We start from the raw sequence: 25,925 nt of genomic DNA, 5'->3' as shown, positions 1-25,925 counted from the left end.
ACTGAATCGTGACTTAAGGAGTTCTAGCAATACATATCCATCCTCACAAAATAAATGGAAGAAGGTCAAGCTCTGTGGATATAACCAGTCAACCTTAGTGGCTACACTAATGTTTCTCTTTTAGAAGGAATATTCTATTAGAAACTTCAATTTCTATACATTTCTATTCTCCCTAAAGGTATCAGAAAGAAAACTCTGAGAATGTCCCTAAAGCTCATGATTATCTGATCATGAGGCATTAGGCACTTCTGCTGTTCAGGTGGCATACACGAGGTTCTCCAGAAGTGAGATGGAAATATATGAAGGCACCTATCTGGTCAAGAGTCGTGTGAGGTTTCCCTGCTGGTGTTGAGGTGATGCCTAAGAGTGGCTGTAAACAGACTCCTCCTAGTGCATATTCCCTCCATCTGTCACCTTTCTTACCAATGGCATGACATTTCTCCAAATGTACCTGGAGAAGTACTCTTATTTTGGAATCTACAAAGTGTCATTAACAAGTAAGAAACCAACTCCTGATAGCTGGAAGAGGGAGGAGGTAAGGCTTAGGAAATGAATCATTCCATCTAAGCTTCCTGAAACAGCGTTGGCTCTAAGAAGATTCTGTAAACCTCCCACGAGACCCTTTCCGGCATGCGTTATGTCCACACCAACAGCATGCACACAGTGCTCTGACTAAGCAGATCACGCACTCCCCTGGGGGGGATGCCGACCTCCTTCTCTGAGAGGTCGCCCTGCAGCACGCTGACTTTCTCCTTCAGGTCTTTAAGGTCTTTCTTGTAGTTGTCAATTTCCTCCTGCTTTTCCCGCTCATCTCGGTCGCGCTGCTCCTTTAAGCGTTCAATCGTCCGCTCCTGTTAAGAGAGGACATCAGTGCATAGAAAATTCCTTTCTACTTCTACCTCATGACTACAATTCAGTTCTGAGCTCATGCAGTTTCACACTTCCATCCTCCACTTAAAGAAGACAGTGATAGGTCATTAATAATTTACTTTTTAAAGAATCCATCCTTTCTGCCTATCTTGTAACATACATCTGGCTTTGTTCTTTTGATTCCCTTAGGTTTCTTTCCCAGTATTCTTAATTAGTATTAGATACCACTAAAGTATTCTTTCGAATAATCTTGTTTATTCAATTCCCAAGTAACAAAAAACTTAGCATGTATATATACCCTAAGGACCATAAGTACCAAATATTTCTTCTCTATATATCATTCACATGTTGCTACAAAGCAATGGAAACAATTCCCACACCAAAGAGGAAGAGGTTGGAGAGATTATGATTTGTTGAGCTTAAGCATCAAGAAAGATAAAGAAAAAAGAAACCATTAAAACTTCTGTCAACAGACACTCAGGAAGTTTGAAAGCTGAAGCAATTTAAGCATATTTCTGGGTATTATTTCTGAATAGATTTGGGGATCAAGCCATGATCCCTGGGCAGGCAGCTTGAAGCATTCTGCATCCAAGAGGCTTAAGGAACAGTAACTGTATTCCTTAAATTAAAAAAAAAATTCCAATTAAAACGCCCCACCAAGAGTCTTTAAACCTTTTCCAAGACATTAACACTTGTCACACTGGACTACTTCTTTATTTACTCAGTCATACCTGAAAAAACTAGGTTTGCTCACAAAAGTGAAGTCACTCAGTCGTGTCCGACTCTTTGTGACCCCGTGGACTGTAGCCTACCAAGCTCCTCTGTCCATGGGATTCTCCAGGCAAGAATACTGGAGTGGGTTGCCATTTCCTTCTCCAGGGTGTCTTCCCAACCCAGGGATCAAACCCGGGTTTCCTGCATTGGAGGCAGACGCTTTAACCTCTGAGCCACCAATGAAATGGCAAGGCCACAACTTGAAAAACAGCAAGTACACTGTATTAAAAACTAAAGCCTGTGAAGACAAGAGGTCCCAGTGCGGCACAGTGAGAGGACTAACGATGCCTCTCAATGGTCAGGGTCTGACATGCCCGCCTGACCAACTCCAGCTGATCATACAATCACAAGGGCCGTTTCTGAGAGAGGAGCACTGACACACACGCTACCCGCGTACCGCAGACAGCCAGCGGGGAGCTGCCGCGCAGCACAGGGCTCAGCTCGGCTCTGTGCTGAGCCAGCGGGGCGGGTGGGGAGTGGGGACGGTGGGCGTGCGAGGAGGCTCAAGTCGGGGGGAGTATATGTATACATTTAGCTCACTTTGTTGCACAGCAGAAACTAATACAACACTGTAAAGCAATTATACTCCAATCCTATAATTAATTAAAATATTATTCAAATAAAAAAAGTTTGTCTTCAGCAGACAGTCAACAGGCAGCACATGGCTGATTCTCTAGAAACTTTAGCCCCTGCCCTCCAGCATGGACTCCACCCTGCCCAGCAACAGATGCTTAAATTACCACCAATAAAATGGATCTTCTTTCCCTCTACTCTCAGCAGTACGGGCATCTCTTCTCCCTTCTGCCAAAGCGACTTCCTCCGTCTTCTCCACCCAAGTCTCATCACCCGAGTGACTTCTGGATTCACGAGGAGACAGACAAAGCATGTGTGTGTGTGTGTGTGTGAGGAATCTGGGCCGGTCACCCACCTTCTCGGCAAGGGCCTCCTCCAGAGTGGTTAAGGCGGTGTCGGTGTTGGTGGTGTCCGCCTGCAAGGACTTGACTCGCTCCTTCAAGCTGCTCATCTGCTTTTCCTTATCTCTAAGCTGCTCTTGGAGGTTTTCAATCTGAGTTGTGAATAAAAATCATTTTAAGTTGGAAACAGATAGGTCAGGGTTGTTTGTGAGTGTGTGTTCTGTAGAAATAATTTAATCCTAAGGGTTTTAGAATTTCATGCAAACCTTTAAGCTGAGAATTTATAGCTGAGAAACAGAAATCACACACATTGGCAGGGGGGCGGGGGAGTTTATGGGCACACATGTAGAGTCATGACTCTCTCAAGAAGTAACTAGGGAGAAAAGACTGCACATACAGGGATGGGGAGAAGGAGAAGACCTAAAGAGAAGAGCCATGAGCAGTAACTGGATTACCCCCCAGCAATGGTGTGGATGCCCAGAGGGACCCCTCTAAAAAGTGCTGGAGGAGGACAGGCAATGAGCCAGCGGGACAGTAAGAAAAACAAACCAGCGTGTAAAGGCTGCTCTTAAGTGATAGTGTTCGAGTTAGATTTTTATATCACCTTTTATCCAAACAGCAAGGATTGTCAATGAAATCTATTACTGTAGTTACTCCATCTTTCATATACACTTACATGTGTTCATTTAATCAAAACAAGTAGTGCTGAATTCTCTACTATACGCCAGGAATGGGTGACACAAAGAGAAGTGAACAGACCCACTTTCATTAGAAGATGGGAAGAGGACGCTCTGAAGCTGAGCCCAGGACATGGACACGGGTAGACAGGCAGGAACTATGAGGGACTTTTAAGCAAAGAAATGGTCTAGTCAAGTTCTCTGTTTCAGACTGATTAATTCTGATGGCTGTGGAGAAGATATCTAAGGGGACTTATGTAGAGACATGACAACAATTAGGAGACCGTATCAATGCAGGTAACAGAGCTTGGAAACTAAATGAGCTAAGAGAGATGGAAAAGACGGGATGGGCTTGTGCAAGTATGGAAACAGCATGTTATCAGTAAGGAGACAAGTGTAGGTACAGTGAAAAAACAGTAAGAAAAGATATGGAGGAACTTAGATGTTCTCGATAAGCTAAAGAAAAAAAATTAATAAGGCGACTCCTAAAACTCATAAACGTCATTCTTTTGTTCAGCATATATTTGCACTCCTGCTATAGGACAGGCACTTTTCCAGGTGCTGAGAATTAATTAAAACAGACAACTCCGTCCTCAAAGAGCTTACATCCTACCTACATGGTAGACAGTTGATGAATAAATAAAATGAACGTAGTACTCAGGATAGCGGGTAAGTCCTATAGAGAAAAATGAAGCAGGAGAATACAATCATCATGTGTTCTTGACCTAGCTGGTTTATCACACAGAGCTTTCAAAAAGCAACATGTCTTACCCCCATGAACAAGATGACCACAGTCTACACTCCTCCATACATGAACATATTACATTTACACACATATACACTGCATTCTTTTGTCTATCTATACTTTTATCACATTTATCTCCATTAGTCCATCTATCTATACATTATAACGCTAATCTCCAACCATAATCATTCATTTTATACACATCTCCACAAGTAGACTGAATCCTACTTCTTTACATTGTAATGCTAATCTCTAACCATAATCATTCATTTCATGCACATCTCCACAAAGAGACTGAATCCGACTTCTTCACCCCAGTATTGTACCTTCGTATCTGGCACACATCAGGTCCATGATAAATCTGGGTCATTAATCAGTAAATAATATATAATCTTGGACTTTTATAAACTGTATTTAGGCATACACATAAACTTTTGCCAAGAAAGGAACTACAAAAGAACCCTAGATCCAACCTTAAAATAATTTCCTACATCAATCAACTTAATACTGTATTATAAGCTCTTTAAGGGTCTGCTTCATTCCAAAGGGGGAAGAAAAGCAAAGGTCCCTCTCTAGAGTCAATGAGAATTTCACAGCAGAAGAAATAGGCTAAACAAAAAAGATTCGGTGAATTCAGTGAACTTATCAATAGGAGACCATGAATACTGTGAAGCTTGGATTTTTACTCTTTAACAAGGAAATAATCCTACAGGTCAACCATTGAAACTGGTTCCAGCCTTTTCAATGCCAATAAAGTCTAAAGCCTACTGTCTGAGAAAAGAATAGCACGTATGAAGAAGCATTAGTTCCCTTTAGTTTAATCAGACCCTCCTACTGGAATCTCACATGGATCAATATTTAGGTAAACTCACAACCACTAAAGAGTTTTGCCACTTAAAACTCTAGCACACCATAAACACACAGAATGCAATGCCCTAGTGTTTACATGTTTAACCAGCTGTGCACCTAATTCTAGTTGCTAACATATAAACCCTACTCAAATAAAAAGATACAATCAGGTTGTTGATTAGATTTTCTCACCAAGAAAGCTAACATATAAAACAATCAAATAAAAAGATACAATCATGGTGTCGATCAGACCTTCTTACCAAGAAAGAGCAGTACGACAGCTTTTCTTACAAAATGAAATTTCCCAAAACCAACCAAGTTTTACATGTAAGAAAACAAGAGGTCTCTTTTATGAGCCTGCCTAACATACAAACACCCCTTACATGTGTAAAAAGGATAGTACCCTTCCTTCTCCTCCATTATCAACATCTAAGATATTAAAACGTTAACTGTTAACATCTTCACTTGTATAATTTATACGCAGTCCAACTATTAAAGGAATCCATTTATTCTCTGCTGGTAAAAAAAAAAAAACAAAAAACCTTTCCTAATATACTCGGGTATAGAAGCTGCTAAACTAGGTAAAATCCCCTTTAACAAGTTCCCCCCAAGCTGCTTTCTTATTCAATCACTCAGCTGTCTAAACAGATTGTTGAGTTGGAGGGGAAGGAAAAGGATGGCTATTCTTGGACTCCTATTTACTTATAAAGAGCAGAAATAAACATTCCATAGTGAGAGGAACCGACAAAATGAAAAAAGGGCAGTGGTCACTAAAACTGCCTTCTTTTGGGCAAGGAAGACTTGAAACAGACTTGAAATAGATGCAGATATGTGCAAACTAGCTGCATAGGCATTAAACAAACTCCCTCCTGTGCGGGAGGAGGGTGTACACAGAACATTTTTAGTTATCCAGCAGCGGGATGGACAATAGTTAATCCTAAGAACTCCTCTTATATATCCTTGCTTTGTTTGTTGTTGTTTAGTTGCTAAGTCCTGTCTGACTCTTTGTGACCCCATGGATTGTAGCCTGCCAGGCTCCTCAGTCCAGGGAAGACTGTAGGCAAAAATACTGGAGGGGTAGCCATGCCCTTCTTTGGGGGATCTTCTCAACCCAGGGATCGAACCCAGGTCTCAAACACTGCAGGCAGATTCTTTACTGTCTTAGCACCAGGGAAGCTGTGGACCTGATGATTAATGGAGAGGTGCAATTAGGTAATACAAAAAGTCTAATATCATAGGAAAGAACTAACAATGAAGAATTCAAGAAGGAAATATTTTTTAAATAATTATTTAGAGAAAAAAGACATTTTCCTTAAAATGATCCCTCTAATTAGAGTATATCCCTGGTAACTGGGCTGGAAAGAAAAGAGAAATAATATAACTATTACACTACATAGAGCCTTTCTTTTCCTTATACAATTTTTATTTTACAAAGAGAGAAGAAAATTGATGGAGGAAGAAGACGACTGATGTCAAATGCAGGCCGCACATAAATCCATCGATCTGCAGGCAGCTCCATATTGGCACAGATTTCTTAACATCTTTTGTTTTGGTTTTTATCAGCATTTCCAGTTGTCAGAAACTATCATGTTTCAACATGGGTGATTTATTCCTACTCAAGTGGAACTGATTACTCTGCCAGGCCCTAATCACTGAGCGAAGGTAGAGGAGACTTTCTATAGGTTGTAGTACTAAGGACAAGAAATCCTCCAATACTTCTCGCAGCCACCTACCTACTCTGAGCATCATTTGAAATTTTTCAATGATGCCTCCACACTGATTCTAAGCAGTCATCAGTGTCAAATTTATTGTGTGAAGTAGGTTCAGGAATCTTAGGCTCTTCCTTTCTTTTTTTAATCATGTATCTACTTGGTGCTTTTCTCAGACATTAATTATCAGCATATCCTGCGTTTATTCTAATTATCCTTCTGTACCTGTATTTACGAGGTTTCCGTGGCAGCTCAGTGGTAAAGAATCCCCCTGCCAATGCAGCAGATGCAGTTTCAATCCCTGGGTTGGGAAGATCCCCTGCAGCAGGAAATGGTTAACCTACTCCAATATTCCTGCCTGGAGAATTCCATGGACAGAGGAGCCTGGTGGGCTACAGTTCATGGGGTTGCAAAGAGTCAGACACAACTGAGCAACTGAGCACATGAACACAGGAACCCTTGTATCCTGACTTGTTTGTTTCACAAATTCTGGGTATTTTGAAGCAGGAGTTCAATGATGACCTTAAGGTATGTCTCACATTCCAGTCCACACAAATGAGCCATGGGCAAACAGTAGAAGAAAGTTAAAAATCATTAATCGGTGGCATTCTATTCAAATACCCACAATACTGTCTACAATGAAGAGTCACTTCACTTAGAACTGCCTGCTTAGCTGCTGTGTCAGAGTCTAGTCTGGCTGGGATGCTGGGAGGACAGAACGACAGAATAGCAGGTCCTCACTATAAGCAACCAAAACCCAAGAACCTCACCAAATTTAGTGAATTTTCCTTGGTCAACTTGCATGATTTTTCTAAGCTGAAAAACCCCTGTAGGAAAAGAAAAAGTGTTAGGAGATAAAAGTAAGGAGGTCCAGCAATCACAGGAAGATGAAACAGATAAAGAATAAAATACATGTCTGATGCTAGAAGCTATTTTCTGGTGAGGGTATACATCGGTGTGGCAGAGAGAAGGAAGGGTACAGAAAGTGACTTCGTCAAAGTCTGATTTCACGTTAACTTCTTCAGGAGGTTAATTATTTCAGCTTCTCAACTAGAGTTGACAGGCACCTAGGCATCTATCCAAATAGGGATTCCCACAGGTGAGAAGTCAATGCAAGTTAATTCATGTCAAATGAGAAGCAGTTTTAAGCAGAATATTAACTGTGCTTTGAAACTTTGATCAAGCGGTTTTTTTTTTTCTTCCAAATCCTTTATCCCTTTCCAGATACCTATCTATGTCTTTACAAACTAGTTCCTCCTACAAGGTCTCCTGAGAGACTACCAAGAATAACCTTTGTCCCAAAAGGGACCTGACCCTTTCATATTGACTTGTTAATTACCATTTTTCAAGCTTAAAATGTGTATTCAGTCAAAACAGAATTCAGGACACTCCAAACTAGAGCCTGAAAGAATCTGAGGATATTAATATGGCACATGATCAACCAAAAATGGACACATTCCATAAATCCTCAAATTATTTACTAAGCTGCTCAAAAGTCCAAAGAAATGATGTTTTAATAAGGGTCAAAATTACTTCTATGTTGTACAAAGCATTACAGCATAAGCCTCTGAATAGTTCTTATTTACATTATGCCTTAGCCATCGAAAATACAGAATTTATCCAAAGGCCATTCTCTCAGGTCCGCCCTTAGCGCCTCCACGATAATGTTGGTCCAACAGGGCTCCACATTTCCCCAGGTGAAAAATACAAAGCTCTTTAAAAACATATCCACTCTTATCCCAGGAATGCAATACTGACTCAACATACAAAAATCAATCAACAGAACAGTCAGACATGACTGAGCACACACAGATGATGCTGACAAAAGCGAAGTTAAATCAGACTCTGCAAGTTCAACCATCTACCCTCCTTAAAGGTCTACTTGAAAAGGTGAGGGTGAAAAAAGTTACGTAAGCAAAGTAAATCCACATGGAGCACACTCCCCAGCAGAAATACCACCGTCAATCAGACTTCATTGCCTATGTATTGTTTTTTTAATAAAATGCTGCAAGAATTTAGCTATATATATTTTCCACTGAGAAAAAAATTTTAATTTTTTATAAAAATAAGTAAAAGAAAGAAAAGGGAAAATCCTAATGCCAAAGTATATTAAGCTTTCAACTTAAATGCAATTAGGGCCTGACCTTGTCTTCTTCTAACTTAGCTAATAGCTTGTGACTTTAAAACAATATTTAGAAAACACTGCAAGTAATTCTTATTAAAAATCACTCTTGCTGTTTAGTCACTGAGTCGTGTCCGACTCTTTTGTGACCCCATGGACTGGAGCCCCTGCAGGCTCCTATGTCCATGAAATTTCCCAGGCAAGAATACTGGAGTGGGCTGCCATTTCCTTCTCCAGGGGATCTTCCCAACCCAGCGATCGGACCCGCATCTCCTGCACTGGCAGGTGGATTCTTCACCACTGAGCCACTAGGGAAGCCCTTGTTAAAGACAAGGCAGCACAATTTTTAAAATATCAATTTTCCCAGAATAAATTAGTAAATGTTGTTTTCAATGATAAAACATGTCTTTTCATTTTATGATACGGAAAAACTGAAGAAACTAACATAGTCTTAAAAACTCCACAGAAAACAAAGTATATAAAGAACCTGTTCTTCCTGACTTCCTACCAAAAACAAAATAACAGGAGACTTAAAGAACCAATCCAGAACCAAGAAAGGGGAAACCTTCTAATTCTATCCATCAGTAGCTTTCCACTACCGTTAGATCTGAACTCTAAATACTGAAACTTAGGGCACTGGAGATGCAGGCCAGGCAAAAGAAACAGACATTACAGAGCAGAGACAGGAGAGATGATAACACCTGCGTCAGCAAATTAAACTCCAAGCTCCATTACCATTTACAGTCCATCAAGCAAGGGGCGGTACAATTTTAACACACATTCTGAATGCAGCTCAGATTCAAATGCTCAGTTACATTTTCCAGGTCAGTGGTTTATCATAAAAATAAGAGATCTACTGTAACACAAAACTACTTTAAACCATCGGGGAGAGTCCTGCAAAGGAGGGGCTGACGCTAATCCTGTTGTACAGCACGCCTGGCCATCTGCTATTGTCTCATTTCATTCTTGGAGCACAAGGCTATCACCATGCATATAAATATGTTCATTGCTTAGAAAGCAAGAGACGGTGGGCGGGAAGGGATGGCCCAGTTTAGTTCAGTCACTCAGTCGTGTCCGACTCTTTGTGACTCCATGGACTGCAGCACGCCAGGCTTCCCTGTCCATCACCACCTTCTGGAGCTTGCTCAAACTCATATCCATTGAGTCAGTGATGCCATCCAACCATCTCATCCTCTGTTGTCCCCTTCTCCTCCTGCCTTCAATCTTTCCCAGCATCAGGGTCTTTTCAAATGAGACAGTTCTTTGCATTAGGTGGTCAAAGTATTGGAGTTTCAGCTTCACCATCAGTCCTTCCAATGAATATTCAGGAATGATTTCCTTTAGGATGGACTGGTTGGATCTCCTTGCAGTCCAAAAGACTCTCAAGAGTCTTCTCCAACACCACAGTTCAAAAGCATCAATTCTTTGGCACTCAGCTTTCTTTATAGTCCAACTGTCACATCCATATATGACTACTGGAAAAACCACAGCTTTGACTAGATGGACCTTTGTTGGCAAAGTAATGTCTCTGCTTTTTAATATGCTTTCTAGGTTGGTCACACCTATTCTTCCAAGGAGCAAGCATCTTTTAATTTCATGGCTGCAGTCACCATCTGCAGTGATTCATTCTGGAGCCCAAGAATTTAAAGTCTCTCACTGTTTCCATTGTTTCCCCATCTATTTGCCATGAAGTGATGGGATCGGATGCCATGATCTTAGTTTTCTGAATGTTGAGTTTTAAGCCAACTTTTTCACTCTCTTCTTTCACTTTCATCAAGAGGCTCTTTAGTTCTTTGCTTTCTGCCATAAGGGTGGTGTCATCTGCCTGTCTGACGTTACTGATATTTCTCTCAGCAATCTTGATTCCATTTTGTGCTTTATCCAGCCTGGCATTTCACATGATGTACTCTGCATGTAAGTTAAATAAGCAGGGTGACAATATACAGCATTGACACATTCCTTTCCCAATTTGGAACCAGTCCATTGTTCCATGGCCAATTCTAACTGTTGCTTCCTGACCTGCATACAGATTTCTCGGAGGTAAGGTGGACTGGTATTCCCATCGCTTAGAGAATTTTCCACAGTTTGTTATGATCCACACAGTCAAAGGCTTTGGCATAGTCAATAAAGCAGATGCTTTTTCTGGAACTCTCTTGCTTTTTCAATGATCCAATGGATATTGGCAATTTGGTCTCTGGTTCCTCAGCTTTTTCTAAATCCAGCTTGAACATCTGGAAGTTCTTGGTTAACATACTGTTGAAGCCTGGCTTGCAGAATTTTGAGCATTATTTTGCTAGTGTGTGAGATGAGTGCAATTGTGTGGTAGTTTGAACATTCTTTGGCATTGCCTTTCTTTGGGATTGGAATGAAAACTGACCTTTTCCAGTCCTGCAGCCACTGCTGAGTTTTCCAAATTTGCTGGCATATTGAGTGCAGTGCTTTAACAGCATCATCTTTTAGGATCTGAAATAGTTCAACTGAAATGCCATCACCTCCACTAGCTTTGTTCGTAGTGATGTTTCCTAAGGCCCACTTGACTTCGAATTCCAGGATGTCTGGCTTTAGGTGATCACACCACTGTGAATATCTAGGTCATGAAGATCTTTTTTTTGTATAGTTCTTCTGTGTATTCCTGGAGAATATACTGGAGAAGGGAATGGCAAACCACTTCAGTATTCCTACCTTGAGAACCCAACTAACAAGGATAGTCCAGACGAGCCCAAACCAGTCCAGAGTGTGGGACAATCCAGCCATTACCACAGCTGCTACTATTCTCAAAAAACAAAGTTTAACATGTATTTAATAGGCCAAAGTAATACATTATTTCCTGGTATTCTCCTTAAATATTAAAATAGCTAAAATATTACTTAAATAAATGATTATAAGTAATGTTTGTGAAAAGATGACCAGAGAATGCAGATGCCAAGAACAAGATGATGATGAAAGAAGAGTTACCATCTCCTTCTTCCTTATGGAATAAGTGTCTAAATCAGGAAGCCAAGCAGGTTAAGTGTTGTGTAGAATTAAGACATGTCTTCAGGAATATCTCAAGTTCCATGGGTTGGCTTAAAAGCTCAATTTGCTTTTTCCTTAAGATGCTATGGAAAAACCAAAATAAACTTTTTGGCCAACCCAATACCTAAAAGGTTGTGCTTAATATCCCACTGCAGATCAATTTCTAAAGTTTCTAACGGAAAATCTTCAGGGCCAGGGGAAAGAAAAGTTGAATTTTACTTACCAGTTTCCTAAATAAAGTAACAGGATAACAAAGATGAATGCATTCACTGAAAAGCTTCTTATGATGTAAGAAGTGGGAATAACTTTCCCAGAGACTCTTAACAGAGTTCATAAGGTGAGGGTGGGGGTGGGGAGGGGAAGCATTCAGAGCTAGAGATCTGCCAGAAATTTTTAAGAATCCGTATTACAAATGTATGAAGAATGGAGGTGCCATCCTGGGACATGAGCCTCTTGGCAAGGACACGACCTGCCTTTTTCACTCACAGCGCTCCCTCAGCCTGGGACATCTCACCTCTTCCGCATCTGCCAAGTAAACTTCATGCATCTTCAAGACTGTGCCGCTGTGACTTTTCTCAGACTCCTCTCACGCAAGGTCGAATCTGAAATGCTCTGCTTTGTGCCCACGTATGCCACTTGTGTAGTAGCCTCTTTAGCTCTGAAAGTCTGAGGGCAGGAGCCACGTCTTGTCTGTGTGCTCATTAGCACAGCACCAGGCGCACAGCAGAAGGTGCTACGTTGTCAGCATGAGTGAAGACGGCGGAGGATGCCTGGGACGACCAGAAGCCCAACAGAACGCAGTGACTGTGCGACTACAGATGTCCTCAGGAAGCCAAGGAGACTCCCGTCTCCACAAATACTCCCTGCCCTAAAACGAATGGTACTGTCCCACCGTGTGGCTACGCCACAACTCACTCACTAGGCTCTGTCAGTGAATATCTGCACAGTGTTTCCTCAGTTTACATTTTATCTCAAGCCAAACAAGGTTACTACTTGGAGTTCATCTAAAGTATATGTACATGGCAGGGTACCTTTACATTTAATAAGTGCTTTCCAAAACAGCTGTATCTAAAAGCCCAATAGCACTGCATGACAAAGAAATCCAGTTGCCATATTTACCAATACCTGATACTGTAAGACTTCTTAATTTTTGCCAATATAGCTTAAAATGGTAAGTATAAAATGATTTCTTAATCTTTTACTTTACATTCCCCTGATGACAGTGTGGGTAAATGGGTAACTAACTGTTCATATTTATCTGCTATGTGTACTTCCTCTTACATCTATTTTCTTAATACATACATAAGTTGCACAAAAACACATTATCCTGGCCTAAGGTATGGGTGCATGCATAAACACCAAAGGAAGTATTTATTTCTGGGAGATAACAGAGGGGAATACTATCAAGAAAAGGTATGCCAAAGAACTTGGACTGTATTTGAAATTTTACTTCCCAAGTTGAATAACTACAATTACTTATTATGTTACTCTCTGTGTTTTCTGTATCTCTCAAATAACTAAATTATGAAATATAAAAAGATAATATAAACGCATGGTCAACAGCATGCACTTATGACCACTGTGGGAAAGGCGTTCAAAGGATTTCTTGGGGAACCAAGAATTAAATGAAATGTAAACATTGGAAGTGAAAGAGGAGAGTGAAAAAGTTGGCTTAAAGCTCACCATTCAGAAAACGAAGATCATGGCATCTGGTCCCATCACTTCATGGGAAATAGATGGGGAAACAGGGGAAACAGTGTCAGACTTTATTTTGGGGGGCTCCAAAATCACTGCAGATGGTGACTGCAGCCATGAAATTAAAAGATGCTTACTCCTTGGAAGGAAAAGTTATGACCAACCTAGATAGCATATTCAAAAGCAGAGACATTACTTTGCCAACAAAGGTCCATCTAGTCAAGGCTACGGTTTTTCCTGTGGTCATGTATGGATGTGAGAGTTGGACTGTGAAGAAGGCTGAGCGCTGAAGAATTGATGCTTTTTAACTGTGGTGTTGGAGAAGACTCTTGAGAGTGCCATGGACTGCAGGGAGATCCAACCAGTCCATTCTAAAGGAGATCAGCCCTGGGATTTCTTTGGAAGGAATAATCCTAAAGCTGAAACTCCAGTACTTTGGCCACCTCATATGAAGAGTTGACTCATTGGAAAAGACTCTGATGCTGGGAGGGATTGGGGGCAGGAGGAGAAGGGGATGACAGAGGATGAAATAGCTGGATGGCATCACCAACCTGATGGACATGAGTCTGAGTGAACTCCAGGAGTTGGTGATGGACAGGGAAGCCTGGTGTGCTGCGATTCATGGGGTCGCAAAGAGTCGGACACGACTGAGCGACTGAACTGAAACCTTGGAAACAAGGCAGGCTATGGTGCAACAACTAGAGGTAAACATTAAATTCAGTGAAACAGAAATGAAGGCTACACAATGTGAATTACCATGGGAGAAACGACAGTTCTTTCCCCTCAACAAGGAACACAATGTAAATATGAAAAGTACCGTAGACACAGCGAAAGACAACACAGTTTACTAGCAAAAGTCAGGAAGGGTGATTATAAACACACTAAGTATTTTTCATAGAAAGTAGTCAACAGACATTGCTTCACTTTTAAAATGTGTTAAATTGAGACATAAATATTGAATACATTGCTAAAAGTAATACAGAGATTAGGAAAACTAGACACAAATTATACTTTCCCTACTCCATGAAACTGCTGTAATCAAGGTTACAAAGGACCTTTGCAGTATTAAACCCAATGGCAAATTCTCAGTTTTCATCTTATTTACCTCATCAGCAGTATTTGACAAGGCTAATCATCACCCCCTTGAAACTTCCTTAACTTGATTTCTAAGACATCACATTCCAGTGAACAGTCATAAACCTATTCTTTGAAGACAGGGATTTGACAAAATGATTCTCAAGTTCATGTGGAGAAAAAAACAAGTGAGAAAAGTCAGAAATTGCTACAAAAAAAAGGAAAAGAATAAAGCAGAACAACCTTATTGAACGCTAAATGCATGACAAAAGTACAATAATTAATAAAACTTGCTACTGGGACAGATAGAGAGGCAGATACATGAAACAGGCCAGAAATAGGCCCAGATTTATAGGACAATTTATTTGTGGCATCTCATGTCAGAAGAAAAAAAAGTAGATTATTTAATAAACATTATAATGACAGCTGTCTGGCCACATATAAGAACAAAAAGCTGAATCATTACAGCCAATACATAAATTTTATAAAATAATTTTTAGATGTAAAGAAAAAAGAGACTTTAAACAAACCAGAAGAAAGCGTGTATGAGTTACTTAATAACCTTGGTGGGCATAAGGGCTTTTTGAGCACGCCCAAAAATTCAGAGGACACAGAGGAAGGGACTACTAAGTCTGAAGTGTAAATTCTAAGACAAACACCACCAAGGAAACAAAGAAGAAAAAGACAAAACATATTTTGGAAAGCATGAGGAAAGAGGCCAGGTCAACATGGGAAAAAATTAATCCATGATACAAAATGTAAAAATGACAGGAACATGTAGGTTCCCAAAGAAAACTATGAAATGCACTCAGATTTAAACAAATATTAAGCAGGAAGGTAGACATTTTTAATTATCTACGAGGTCAATGGAAATTTTTACAGGTTTGGCAACAATTGTCTGATGAAGCTGTGAAGAAAGTCATCTGAATATAAAAAAGCCACAGGCTTTGTAAAAAACTGGGCATCCTTTTTTTTTTGGATTCACACAGTATCACTCTTGAATAAGGTGTATTCATGTCGCTATCCGTTATGCTGTCATGACAAATATATAAATAAGAGGGAAAAAACCCTACAAATATCTACTGACACAGCTATAGGGCATCAGTTAATTATGGTGTCAGACACTGAAGGCCATGCAGACACTAAAAACAATGAGATAAAGCTACATATAAAAAGACAAACAAATGAATAAAAAAGTATGATCCCAGTATACAGTATTTAAGAGTATACAGTAATTAACAGCAAGTTACACCTAAGGAGCTGCACTGACAGGGCCAAAGAATGAGAAAAAATAATTTCATTTCTGATGTTTTTGTACTTCTTGAATTTTTTTTACCTTGAACATATATTACTTTCATAATTTAAAACTAGCAAAAACGTACAACAAATTAGCATCCACTAACAACGTATCATAGGCAACTATTTAGAGTGATCTAACTTTTATGTGTACTCGAAAGCAGATGAAAACCAAACTCATGTAACAGAGGACAAATACTAAACACAGTCTTCTGTACACAAAGGAAAAGCTGAATTTGAGGTGTAATAAGGTGAACTGTCTTCCCTGGCTATGGTTAAGAGGTTACAAATGAACTGCTGCTGCTGCTGCTACTGGGACAACATCAAATACTTCTCATCCATCCCCTCAATGGAGAGGAACAATAAACAGCAGTGCGTACTCTGTCACCTCACAGGCAGCCTTAATGAAGCTAAATGTGGGAGGGGCAGATGATCAATAGTACTTTCCTGATTGATTATAGGGTGTTAACCTCTCCCCAGTAGTGATTAAGGTAAAAAAGGAAAGAAAGTCTTCTTTTCCTTGAGATATGCACATTACATGTCAGTACAGTAGCACGTGTCTCTATTCAAAACCGTAGTCCTCTTAACCCTGAGGATGGAACAGCAAGCACCCGACCCATGACTACACTAACATGTCACCACAGTTGCCGTATGAGACAGAAGACCAGGAGAGGCAGAGAGATGCCAGTACAAACGCTCGGGCGATTTACAAGGCACTGTGCACAAACAGTAACATGGAGAATACGCCTGAAGATACCAGACAGTGTTTACTTGGAAATTTTAAGAACCGAATCTGCAGAGCAGTTTTAACAACCTACCTCCTTCAACAACAGTTTTCAATTCCTACCTGCAAAAGTATCAACAGAGGAATGAGAGACAGACTTTGACAGCATGTGGGTACAAGGTAGAGGGCCCTGGGTTCAGAACACCTGCACCTCACCTTCTTCTGAAGAACGTTGACCTTCCGCTCCTTCACGTCCAGCATGTCCTTGAGGTCGTGGATCTCCCCGGCCTGCGTCCCCTTCTCTTCAGCCATGTCCTGGATTTGCTTTGTCTTCTTATTCAGCATGGTTTCCTTCTCTTCCAAACGCAACCGCAGAGCATCCACCTACGAGTGTTGAGATTTTTACAAGTGATTAACTGAAAAGGAGGACTTCCCAGGTGGCTCAGCGGTGAAGAACCCGCCTGCCAATGCAGGAGACTCCAACTTGATCCCTGGGCTGGGAAGATCCCCAAGAAGGGCATGGCAAGCCACCCCAGTATTCTTGCCTGGAGAATCCCCATGGACAGTGGACCCCGGCGGGCTACAGTCCATGGGGGTTGCAAAGAGTTGGACATGACTTAATGACTAAACAATAACAACTGAAAAGAACAGAACGTAATTCCTTCCCAATAGATGTGCGCTGTTGCCCAAGTGATATTTTTATAGCAAGCTTACATTAGAATCAAATAATGGGGCTTCCCTGATAGCTCAGTTGGTAAAGATCTGCCTGCAACGCAGGAGACCCCGGTTCAATTCCTGGGTTGAGAAGATCCGCTGGAGAAGGGAAAAAGCTACCCACTTCAATATTCTGGCCTGGAGAACCAATCCATGGGGGTCGCAAAGAGCCGGACAGGACTGAGTAACTTTCACTTTCTGGAGAAGGGAAAGGCTACATACCACTCTGAATGTAATCATGACTACTTAGAAATTAAACTCTAAAATTTTGTGAGTTCTTTCATAATGAAATAAAAATTTTACATCAGTTAAATTATGATGGTATCAAGATAAATAGATCTGAATAAATGGGACAAGATAGAGAACTGTTTTAAACAGGCTGAGCCTTGTTACTTCTATAAAAGCAGGTATGATCCATTATGTTTTGCAAATTTTATGTGCATTAGAATCCTTCGGAAGATTTGAACAGAATGCCAGGATAAGCCATCAGAGTTTCTAATCCAGCAAGGTTGGGGCTCAAGAATCAATATTTCTAACAAGTTCCCAAGTGATGCCACACTGCTTTAGAAAATTTAAAACTAGAAAGAAAACTGTAACTTCCATCAAACATGACACTTGCTGAATCAGATACTACAGCCCACCTGCAGCTGACAGTGTCATCACACACTCAGAGATCTGTGAGGCCAAGCAAGTCTACCACCAGCCCCTGAGACTATACAGCCGAAGTCTGCTGTCCAAGTACCAACACATCCGGAAATAATAGCATTATAACCATAATATCAATAATATATCAAAACTATACCATATCAAAACACTAAGGAGGGAGGGTCAAGACGGAGGGGACATATGTTTACCTATGGCTGATTCTTGCTGATGTATGGCAGAAACCAACACCACACTGTAAAGCAATTATCCTCCAATTAAAAATAAATTAAATAAATAACTAGTATTAGCAAAAAAAAAAAAAAAAAAGACCATAAAGAACGCTGAACATCCAAGAATGGATGTTTTCTAACTGTGGTGCTACAGAAGACTCTTGAGAGTCCCTTGGACAGCAAAGAGATCAAACCAGTCAATCCTATGGGAAACCAACCCTGAATACTCATTGGAAGGACTGATGCTGAAGCTGAAGCTCCAATACTTTGGCCACCTGATGTGAACAGCCAACTCACTGGAGAAGATTCTGATGCTGGAAAAGACCCTGGGCAAGACTGAAGGCAAAAGGAGAAGAGGGTGGCAGAGGATGAGATGGTTGGATGACACCGATTCAATGGACATGAACTTGGGTGAACTCTGGGAGACAGTGAGGGACAGGGAGGCCTGGTGTGCTGCAGTTCATGGGGTCACTAAGAGTCAGACATGGTTTAGCAACTGAACAACAAAGCAAAAAAAAAAAACCCAAAAAAACTAACATTATATAAAAATGATATGGTATCTGAGTATCAATACTGTGTGTGTGTAGTAGCATTTACTGCTCAACAGATATTGAGGAAAATTTCCTAGGAAACTAGTCTCATTTGAAACTGCTATAGATAAACCATCATGTACTTATGAATTATCTTAAACCATGCTAGAGAGGAAAAACATATAAACGAAAAGATTTCACTCTGCTAATCTCTATTTCAACCACTTCAATGCCACCAGGGCTGCAAAGCCAGATATTGGGGAGCCATCTTTTCAGGTCTCATTTATAATTCTTCACCACAAGTTCCACTGTCCCCTCAATAAACACTCCCTCATCTGTAACTTTCCTCTGATTTAATAAATGATACACGGCAAGCTTTCTTATATTCTGCAAAGATTCACCTAAGAACTTTCAAACTCTGAAAATCTTATTTCTGAAACTCAGCTCTTTCTTCTACGCCTGCTAAGCCTATTCTTTGTTCATAGCATAACCTCTGACCCATCACCCTTTTTATTATCCACCTCCATTGTGGTTTTATTTCTCTCCCCAGCCTGAGCAATCATTTCAAATACAGCCTCACATCATTTTGTTGTTTTTTTTTTTTTTTGCAGTCATGTTTATTGCACAAACCTTTACTTCTAAATTAACCAGTTTTCTTCATTCTACCCTCACACTTCTGAACCTTCTTGCATGTGGTCATGTACGCGCTTGCCAACCACGCAAGAGTACTATCGAAAGCCCTCAGAGTTCTGAGGACAGTAACTGTGAGACCTCAGAGTGCTGTTGCTTTGCGAAAAGCACCCAGATGCCCTGCTGCGTTTTTGCATCAGATCCCTGACTCTGCTAAGTGACCTGGAGGTGGGCCTGTGCTAACCACTCACTAAACCCTGCGTGCTGTTCTGAGGGAAGGTCAGGTATGAGACCCACAGGAACTGGTGACTGAAAAAGGTAATGAGTGAAAACTCTTGTTATAGACACACACTTTTGGTGTTACTGCAGTGGGAAATGCCGGCTTTGATATTCAAGATATTTTATATCCCAAAGATTAGGCACAAACTACCCGCGCCCACATACACCCTAATCACTAAATGATCTTTTCAAGTCAAGTCACCTGTGTACACTTTATCTTGGTCTGCTTTTTCATGCAACGCAGAATTTAAACGTGCTGGTCTGGAGATCTAAGATACAAAATACCACAAAAACCACTTTGCTACTACTAGATTAATCGCTCTGAATTCTACACTGATCTTTTGGTTTGAACTAAATTCATAGTGTAATTTTGCGTGAGGTCCATATTTCACAAACCACACACACACACAAAAAAAGCATATTCAGGGAAACCCCTCAGCGATTAGCAGGATACACAGTCATCACCCTAACACCATTCTTGGCAGGGGGAATAATGCCTTGTTTATTCATGTCCTCTGGGCTGGAGGAACAGCATCCATCCAGCTTGCCAAGAATCAAGGTCTGCGGCAAGCAGGTTATGCCAACTTCAACAAAAGTAGGAGGTTTTTCCTCTGCAGGACTTTCTCTACCAATGGACGTGAACAGAAAAATAGCTACCCTGCTGTTCTGGTCTTTTATTTCTGATCACAAAACTATTAATAATCTCAATTCCCTTCCCACCAAAAAAAAACCCAATAATAATCTCAACCCATCTTAGCCTTCTTCTGTTTTATATCAATAAATAGATTTACCTAAGAGCACAGTAGTATTTGCATGGAAACAATGGTGTATTTCCTATAATTCCTCTCTTGGAGTTACAGGACTCATTCTGCTTCCAACTCTCCGATCACGCCTTTTCAATGTTCTTCACTGGTGCGTGATTAAGTCACTTCAGTGGTGTCTGACTCTTTGCAACCCCATGGACTGTAGTCCACCAGGCTCCTCTGCCCATGGGATTCTCTAGGCAAGAGTACTAAAGTGGGTTGCCATGCCCTTCTCCAGGGGATCTTCCCAACCCAGGGATTGAACCCAGGTCTCTTACGTTAACCCAGGTCCTACATTAACAGGTGAGTTCTCTACCACTAGCGCCACCTGGGAAGCCTGTTCTTCACTGGACCCTCTGTCATTTCCCTCTATGTCTCACTCCCTTCAGCTTCCTCTGGAGAAACCATTTCATTCCTAAGGCTTTAGCCACCACCCCCCCCCCCCCCCCAACAACAGCGCCCACATATTTATTCCTGGTCCCAACCAGTTTTAAAAACCTGAGATTCTAACAAACATTTCTGCTTAAATCAGATATTCCACTGAATATTCCGTTTAGAATGAGTTGTTTTTTTTTTTTAAAGAATCTTTGCTTTTTAAAGGACCTTTAAAAGTGGTCAAACATTAATGCAGATTAAATCTGAGTGATGTCTATTATGCTATTTTCTGCATTTTTCCTGTATTTGACAGTATTTTGTAAGGTTTTTAAAAATTAAATAAACTACTCCTAATTTTAACACTGCAAAAAAAGCAAAGCCCACACTAAGTGACCTGCCCAAGATCATAGCATAACCTCCCGTCACCACTTCTCCCACTGTCTCCACCTAGAAAGGAGGATGAACGAAGGGCACCAGGCCAGGAGACCAACACCACACACAAGCAGACCTTTTAAAAAGGCTATTTCAACAAACTCAGTGAGTTCGTTTGACACCCCATCCCAATGAAAAGCTGAAGAGCTCAGAGAAACTTCAAGAAGACCACAGGCAGAGATGTGTCATTCCAGTTTATTTGTACAAGGGTAGGAGGGGATTGCAAACGTATAGTCTAAAAAAAACCAATGGCAATACTTTAACCCAGTGATATTTAATATTAACCTCCAAATTCAGATGAGCGCATCATAATTTAAAAACTATTCTAGCCACATTAAACATATATTTCAACCTTAAGAAATTGGCATTATTATTAATTTCATGGACCTATGAAAAAATGGAAGAGGAAAGAAGTAAAATAACTCATCCAAGGCCACATAACTAATAAATGCAGGACACTGTGTTTCAAACCAAGGTTTGACTTCAAAGCCCAGGCTTTTGACCACAATGTTACTAAATCCAGACCAGCTCTGTGGAGGTTAACAGATCAACAGAGGTGTTCACAAAACAGGAACAATTCTGTGGGTGTTATTAATATACACTGCCCCCAAAGACCTCAATCCCTGGCTTAATTTAGTGATTTGAGAACCAGATGAAACTCCAGGATAGCTTCAGAGAGGAAGACAAGACCAAATAAGAGCAAAAGAAATATTAGTAATTACAGAAAGAGATGAGAACTTTTCAACAGTTGATTCAAACTGACTTTTAGGAGATCCAACAGGAGAAACTTGCTTTGGAAAAAGTGTCAAGTGTCATCAGAGTAATTTACAAAAAAAAGTAAATCCTAATAAACAGGCATATAACACTCATAAAATCACCCCAATTCGAAAGGAAGCTAGCTTTCCTACTGTTATTGTTCAGAATGAGACACTTATATTTGAGCAGTTGTCCTGATAACTTGTGGGGGTAAATTGCTGAAACTCAGTTACTCCCACAATGGCTAAAAGCAAATATAAAAACCATCCAAGAACGACCACAAACACAGTCTTTGTTCTGTACGTTACAAGAAGCCAATCACAAGCCCATGTGTCTGAGACCCAGCTAATGAGAACATTATTTGAGAGGGGTTCAAAGAGAAGGATGAATTGCCAAGGGGAAGAAGTCATCTATTAGACTGTGACAAGCTTTTAAGTGTTTGCATCATCACTAACCAACTGCCTGGGACTCTGGTTTGCACACCTGCCACCTCCATCCAAAGCTATCACAGCAGCAAGCCTGGAAGCAGGCTCACTTCTAAAGCGAGGGTGCCCTCTTCTGACTCTTTCATAGTACTGCATGCAACCAGGTACTGATGTGAAAAACTCTTTTAATAAAGCTCCTCTCCAACGGAACTGATTAAAAGAATTTGGAGAAGGAAATGGCAACCCACTCCAATATTCTTGCCTAGAGAATCCCATGGACAGAGGAGGCTGGTGGGTTGCTGTCCATAGGATCGCACAGAGTCGGAACACGACTGAAGCGACTTAACATGCATGCAAGTTAATAAATTTGCAGGTTACATTTTCCAGGTAGTTCTGTATCTGCAATTCCATGAGTAAACCTTAATTTTGCTTGATAAAATAGTAAACAGCAGAACTTCCACAGAAAATTTATGCCAATGGAAAGTGGCCACGTTCTCTCACTGTTTTAGCAGTTTACATACATTAGCTGACAGTATTATAAGAACTATGATGATGCCGATAGCTAGATGTACGAAGACTTTACTATCTGACAGGCAACAGACGTGAATAAACTGGCTTAATGTTAACAACCTAATGAGGCCGGCACTCCTCTTCACCTTACAGATGTGAAACGAGGCACAAAGAACTTAAGCAACAGGTCAGAATCTGCACCTGCTGCCGGTGGTCAAACTCGGTAACACTGATGCCAGAGCTGTATTCATACCCAAAACATGCCTCTAAGGTAGGAAGCTGATGCCATGACTAATCAAAATAGAAAAGGCCTAAGTAAGCTGTAAGGAAAATTATAAACACACCATCTAAATCACTCATTTTCAACAAAATCCCACAGTATAAAAATAGCGTATTATGTGAAATATCTGGGTCATTTTTCTCTTCCTCCTCACTTGAAGATACTGAATTTCTGAGTCTGTGATATTTTTCTGCATTCTTTTTACTACCCATTCCTTTTTCTCATTAAACTATACCTTTGTTGATTATCCAGTTCTTTAAAACAAAACCTTAATCCATATTACATGACTTTTCTTCTGTAAAGCAGAACTGCAAGGAGATCAAACTAGTCCATCCTAAAGGAAATCAGTCCTGAATATTCCTTGGAAGGACCGATGCTGAAGCTGACACTCCAATACTCTGGCCACCTGATGCGAACTGGCTCATTGGAAAAGACCCTGATGCTGGGAAAGATTGATAGCAGCAGGAGAAGGGGGCATCAGAGGATGAGATGGTTGGATGGCATCACTGACTCGATGGACATGAGTTTGAGCGAGCTCCGGGAGTTGGTGATGGACAGGGAAGCCTGGAGTGCTGCAGTCCACGGGGTGGCAAAGAGTTGGACATGACTGAGTGATTGAACTGAACTGAAAGCAGAACTGCTTACCTACTCCTACCTAAATTCTCTACGTCACTGAGCTCTTTAGAAAATATTTTCCTTTAGACAGTAAATCCACACAGCATCATCATGGCAAATATGACAGGTTCTCATCTGTATGAAATTATTCCATATGTTCTTACCTAAATCTAGGCTGACAGCCTAGGTCATCTTCTAAGATTTCTAAAAATGATAACCCTATTTTCAAACAGGACGTGAAGGCATATATCTAACAATCTGCAGTTCAAAATGAGATGAATCTTGAACATTTTTGTATCCCACAGTTTGCGTACTTAAAGCTATTCATAGCACCAAAAATTAAGGACACGTAATAACCCAACACAGGCTGCCCAAGCTCACGGTCATTCATGACTGCAAGGTTTACCATGGGTGAGAACAAATGCTTTTACAACTATCTTTTCATTTCTATACTTGCATGTATGCATGCTCAGTCAGGTCTGGTTCTTTCTAACCCCATGGACTATAGCCCGCCAGGCTCCTCTCTGTCCTTGGAATTCTCCAGGCAAGAATATTAGAGTGTGTTGCCATTCCCGTATCCAGGGAAGCTTCCCAACCCAAGGATCAAACCTGCGTCTCCTATTTCCAGCATTGGCAAGCAGGTACTTTACCACAGAGTCACCTGGGAAATCCTAAAGTATACTTAGAAATATCAAAAACATATGTAAACTGCACTGGTTTTTAATTTGTTAGATCCAAGAATGACAGAAACAAGATGATTATAGTTTAGTGCAATAACTGATCATAGTGCTTTAGAATCCCTCATAACAGTATCCACGGCTCCCGTATTTCAACACGACAAAAAGTGAAGAAATAACACAAGTGCCAAGGTGCCCAGGAACAGTGACCCTGCAGACCCTAGCACACGTTTACCTCGGTCTGCAGGATGGCAGCTCTCTGTTCCTTAGCTGTCAAGGACTCCTTTAGCACTTCGATGTGCTGTTTGCTGTCTGAGAACTGGTTGGTGAGGGTTTCCAGCTTTGTCTGCAGGGCTAGTAGTTCCGTGTCCTTTCTGGACAGCTCCTGCTTCACCTGACCAATCTAGAGAAGAAAAATAAAACAGTGTAAGGAAAAAAGAAATAAAACCAAGAACTTCTAATCTGAATCTCGGACAGATCCAGGTTGAGATATGCAGCATTAATTTTAGGACAGGGCACAATTCATCTTTTTGCATCATCTAATCTTAGATGACCACCACCCCCCCAACTCTGCCAAAATCAAAGCTTATTCAACTAATAGGAAAATTCCCAGTTTTCATTTATTGTCTCCTAAACTTTTGAAATCCTTTAGAAAAGGAATGGATGACGAAAAATCCCAATTCACTTAGATGATGATGAGATAACTAGAAGCATTTGATCATGACTAAAAGTTTTCATTTTATTAAGTCATAATAAACTTCAAACCATAAATAAAGCAGGATTAGTGTAGATGTAATACAGAGAGAAAAAAGAAACTTCCTAGCACTGCTATTTAAACTCCAAAGCTGCTACTGCAGTTCTTTTTTCGTTCTGAAATGAAAGTTTACATGAAGTCTCTGTCTCAAAAAGCCACTTTTAGTGGTACAAGGCATTATAAATGTGCTTAAAAAAAAAAATCTTATCGTTTTGAGGAGTTAGGGATACGGACCTAAAAAAAAGACTCCACCTACAAAGTTGTATCACCTACAACATGTCTTCAACTAAATGGATAAAAGTATATAACCTAAATAAAAAATACATAAAATCTCATTCTGTAAGAGTCTATATGGGTAATTTGAAGTTGAATTACTCTGACAGAGCAATCCATAAATCAACAGGTGCCACTCACCCCCTCCCACAGATTTTTCTCATCTTGACATGTCTGTGGCTTAGTTGCTAAGTTCTGTCCAACTCCTTGCGACCCCGTGGACTGTATGTAGCCTGCCAGGCTCCTCTGTCCATGAGATTCTCCAAGCAAGAATACTGGAGTGTGGATTGCCACTTCCTCCTCCAGGGGATCTTCCTGACCCAGGGACCAAACCTGTGCCTACAGCACTCGCAGGAAGCTTCTTTAATACCAAGCCGCCAGGGAAGCACAAAGACTTGGTTAACTGACAGAACAGTGAACAATTTTGCTTTTTTTTTTTTTGGCTGTGCTGCATGGCATGTGGGATCTCAACTCCCTGACCAGAAACTGAACTTGTGCTCAGTCCACTGGAAGTCAGAGTCTAACCACTGAAC

The 25,925-nt window shown here is 40.7% G+C and overlaps 1 protein-coding gene across 4 annotated transcripts in view; it reads right to left on the bottom strand.

Moving 5' to 3' along the window:
• The window catches only part of ERC1 (ELKS/RAB6-interacting/CAST family member 1), a 269,744-nt gene that overhangs the window by 168,594 nt on the left and 75,225 nt on the right, over positions 1–25,925 (bottom strand). For all 4 annotated transcript variants that reach the window (XM_052639804.1, XM_052639803.1, XM_052639806.1 and 1 more), the window contains exons 7-10: positions 24,601–24,768; positions 16,681–16,848; positions 2,573–2,710; positions 711–851 (exon numbers count right to left, since the gene is read on the bottom strand). In XM_052639804.1, the coding sequence (XP_052495764.1) occupies positions 711–851; positions 2,573–2,710; positions 16,681–16,848; positions 24,601–24,768 (615 nt within the window). The remainder of the gene's footprint in view (positions 1–710; positions 852–2,572; positions 2,711–16,680; positions 16,849–24,600; positions 24,769–25,925) is intronic.

The sequence above is a fragment of the Budorcas taxicolor genome, chromosome 5 (genome assembly GCF_023091745.1).
Source record: "Budorcas taxicolor isolate Tak-1 chromosome 5, Takin1.1, whole genome shotgun sequence".
Classification (NCBI taxonomy): Eukaryota; Metazoa; Chordata; class Mammalia; order Artiodactyla; family Bovidae; genus Budorcas; species Budorcas taxicolor.
This window is presented reverse-complemented; position numbering and strand designations above follow the sequence as displayed.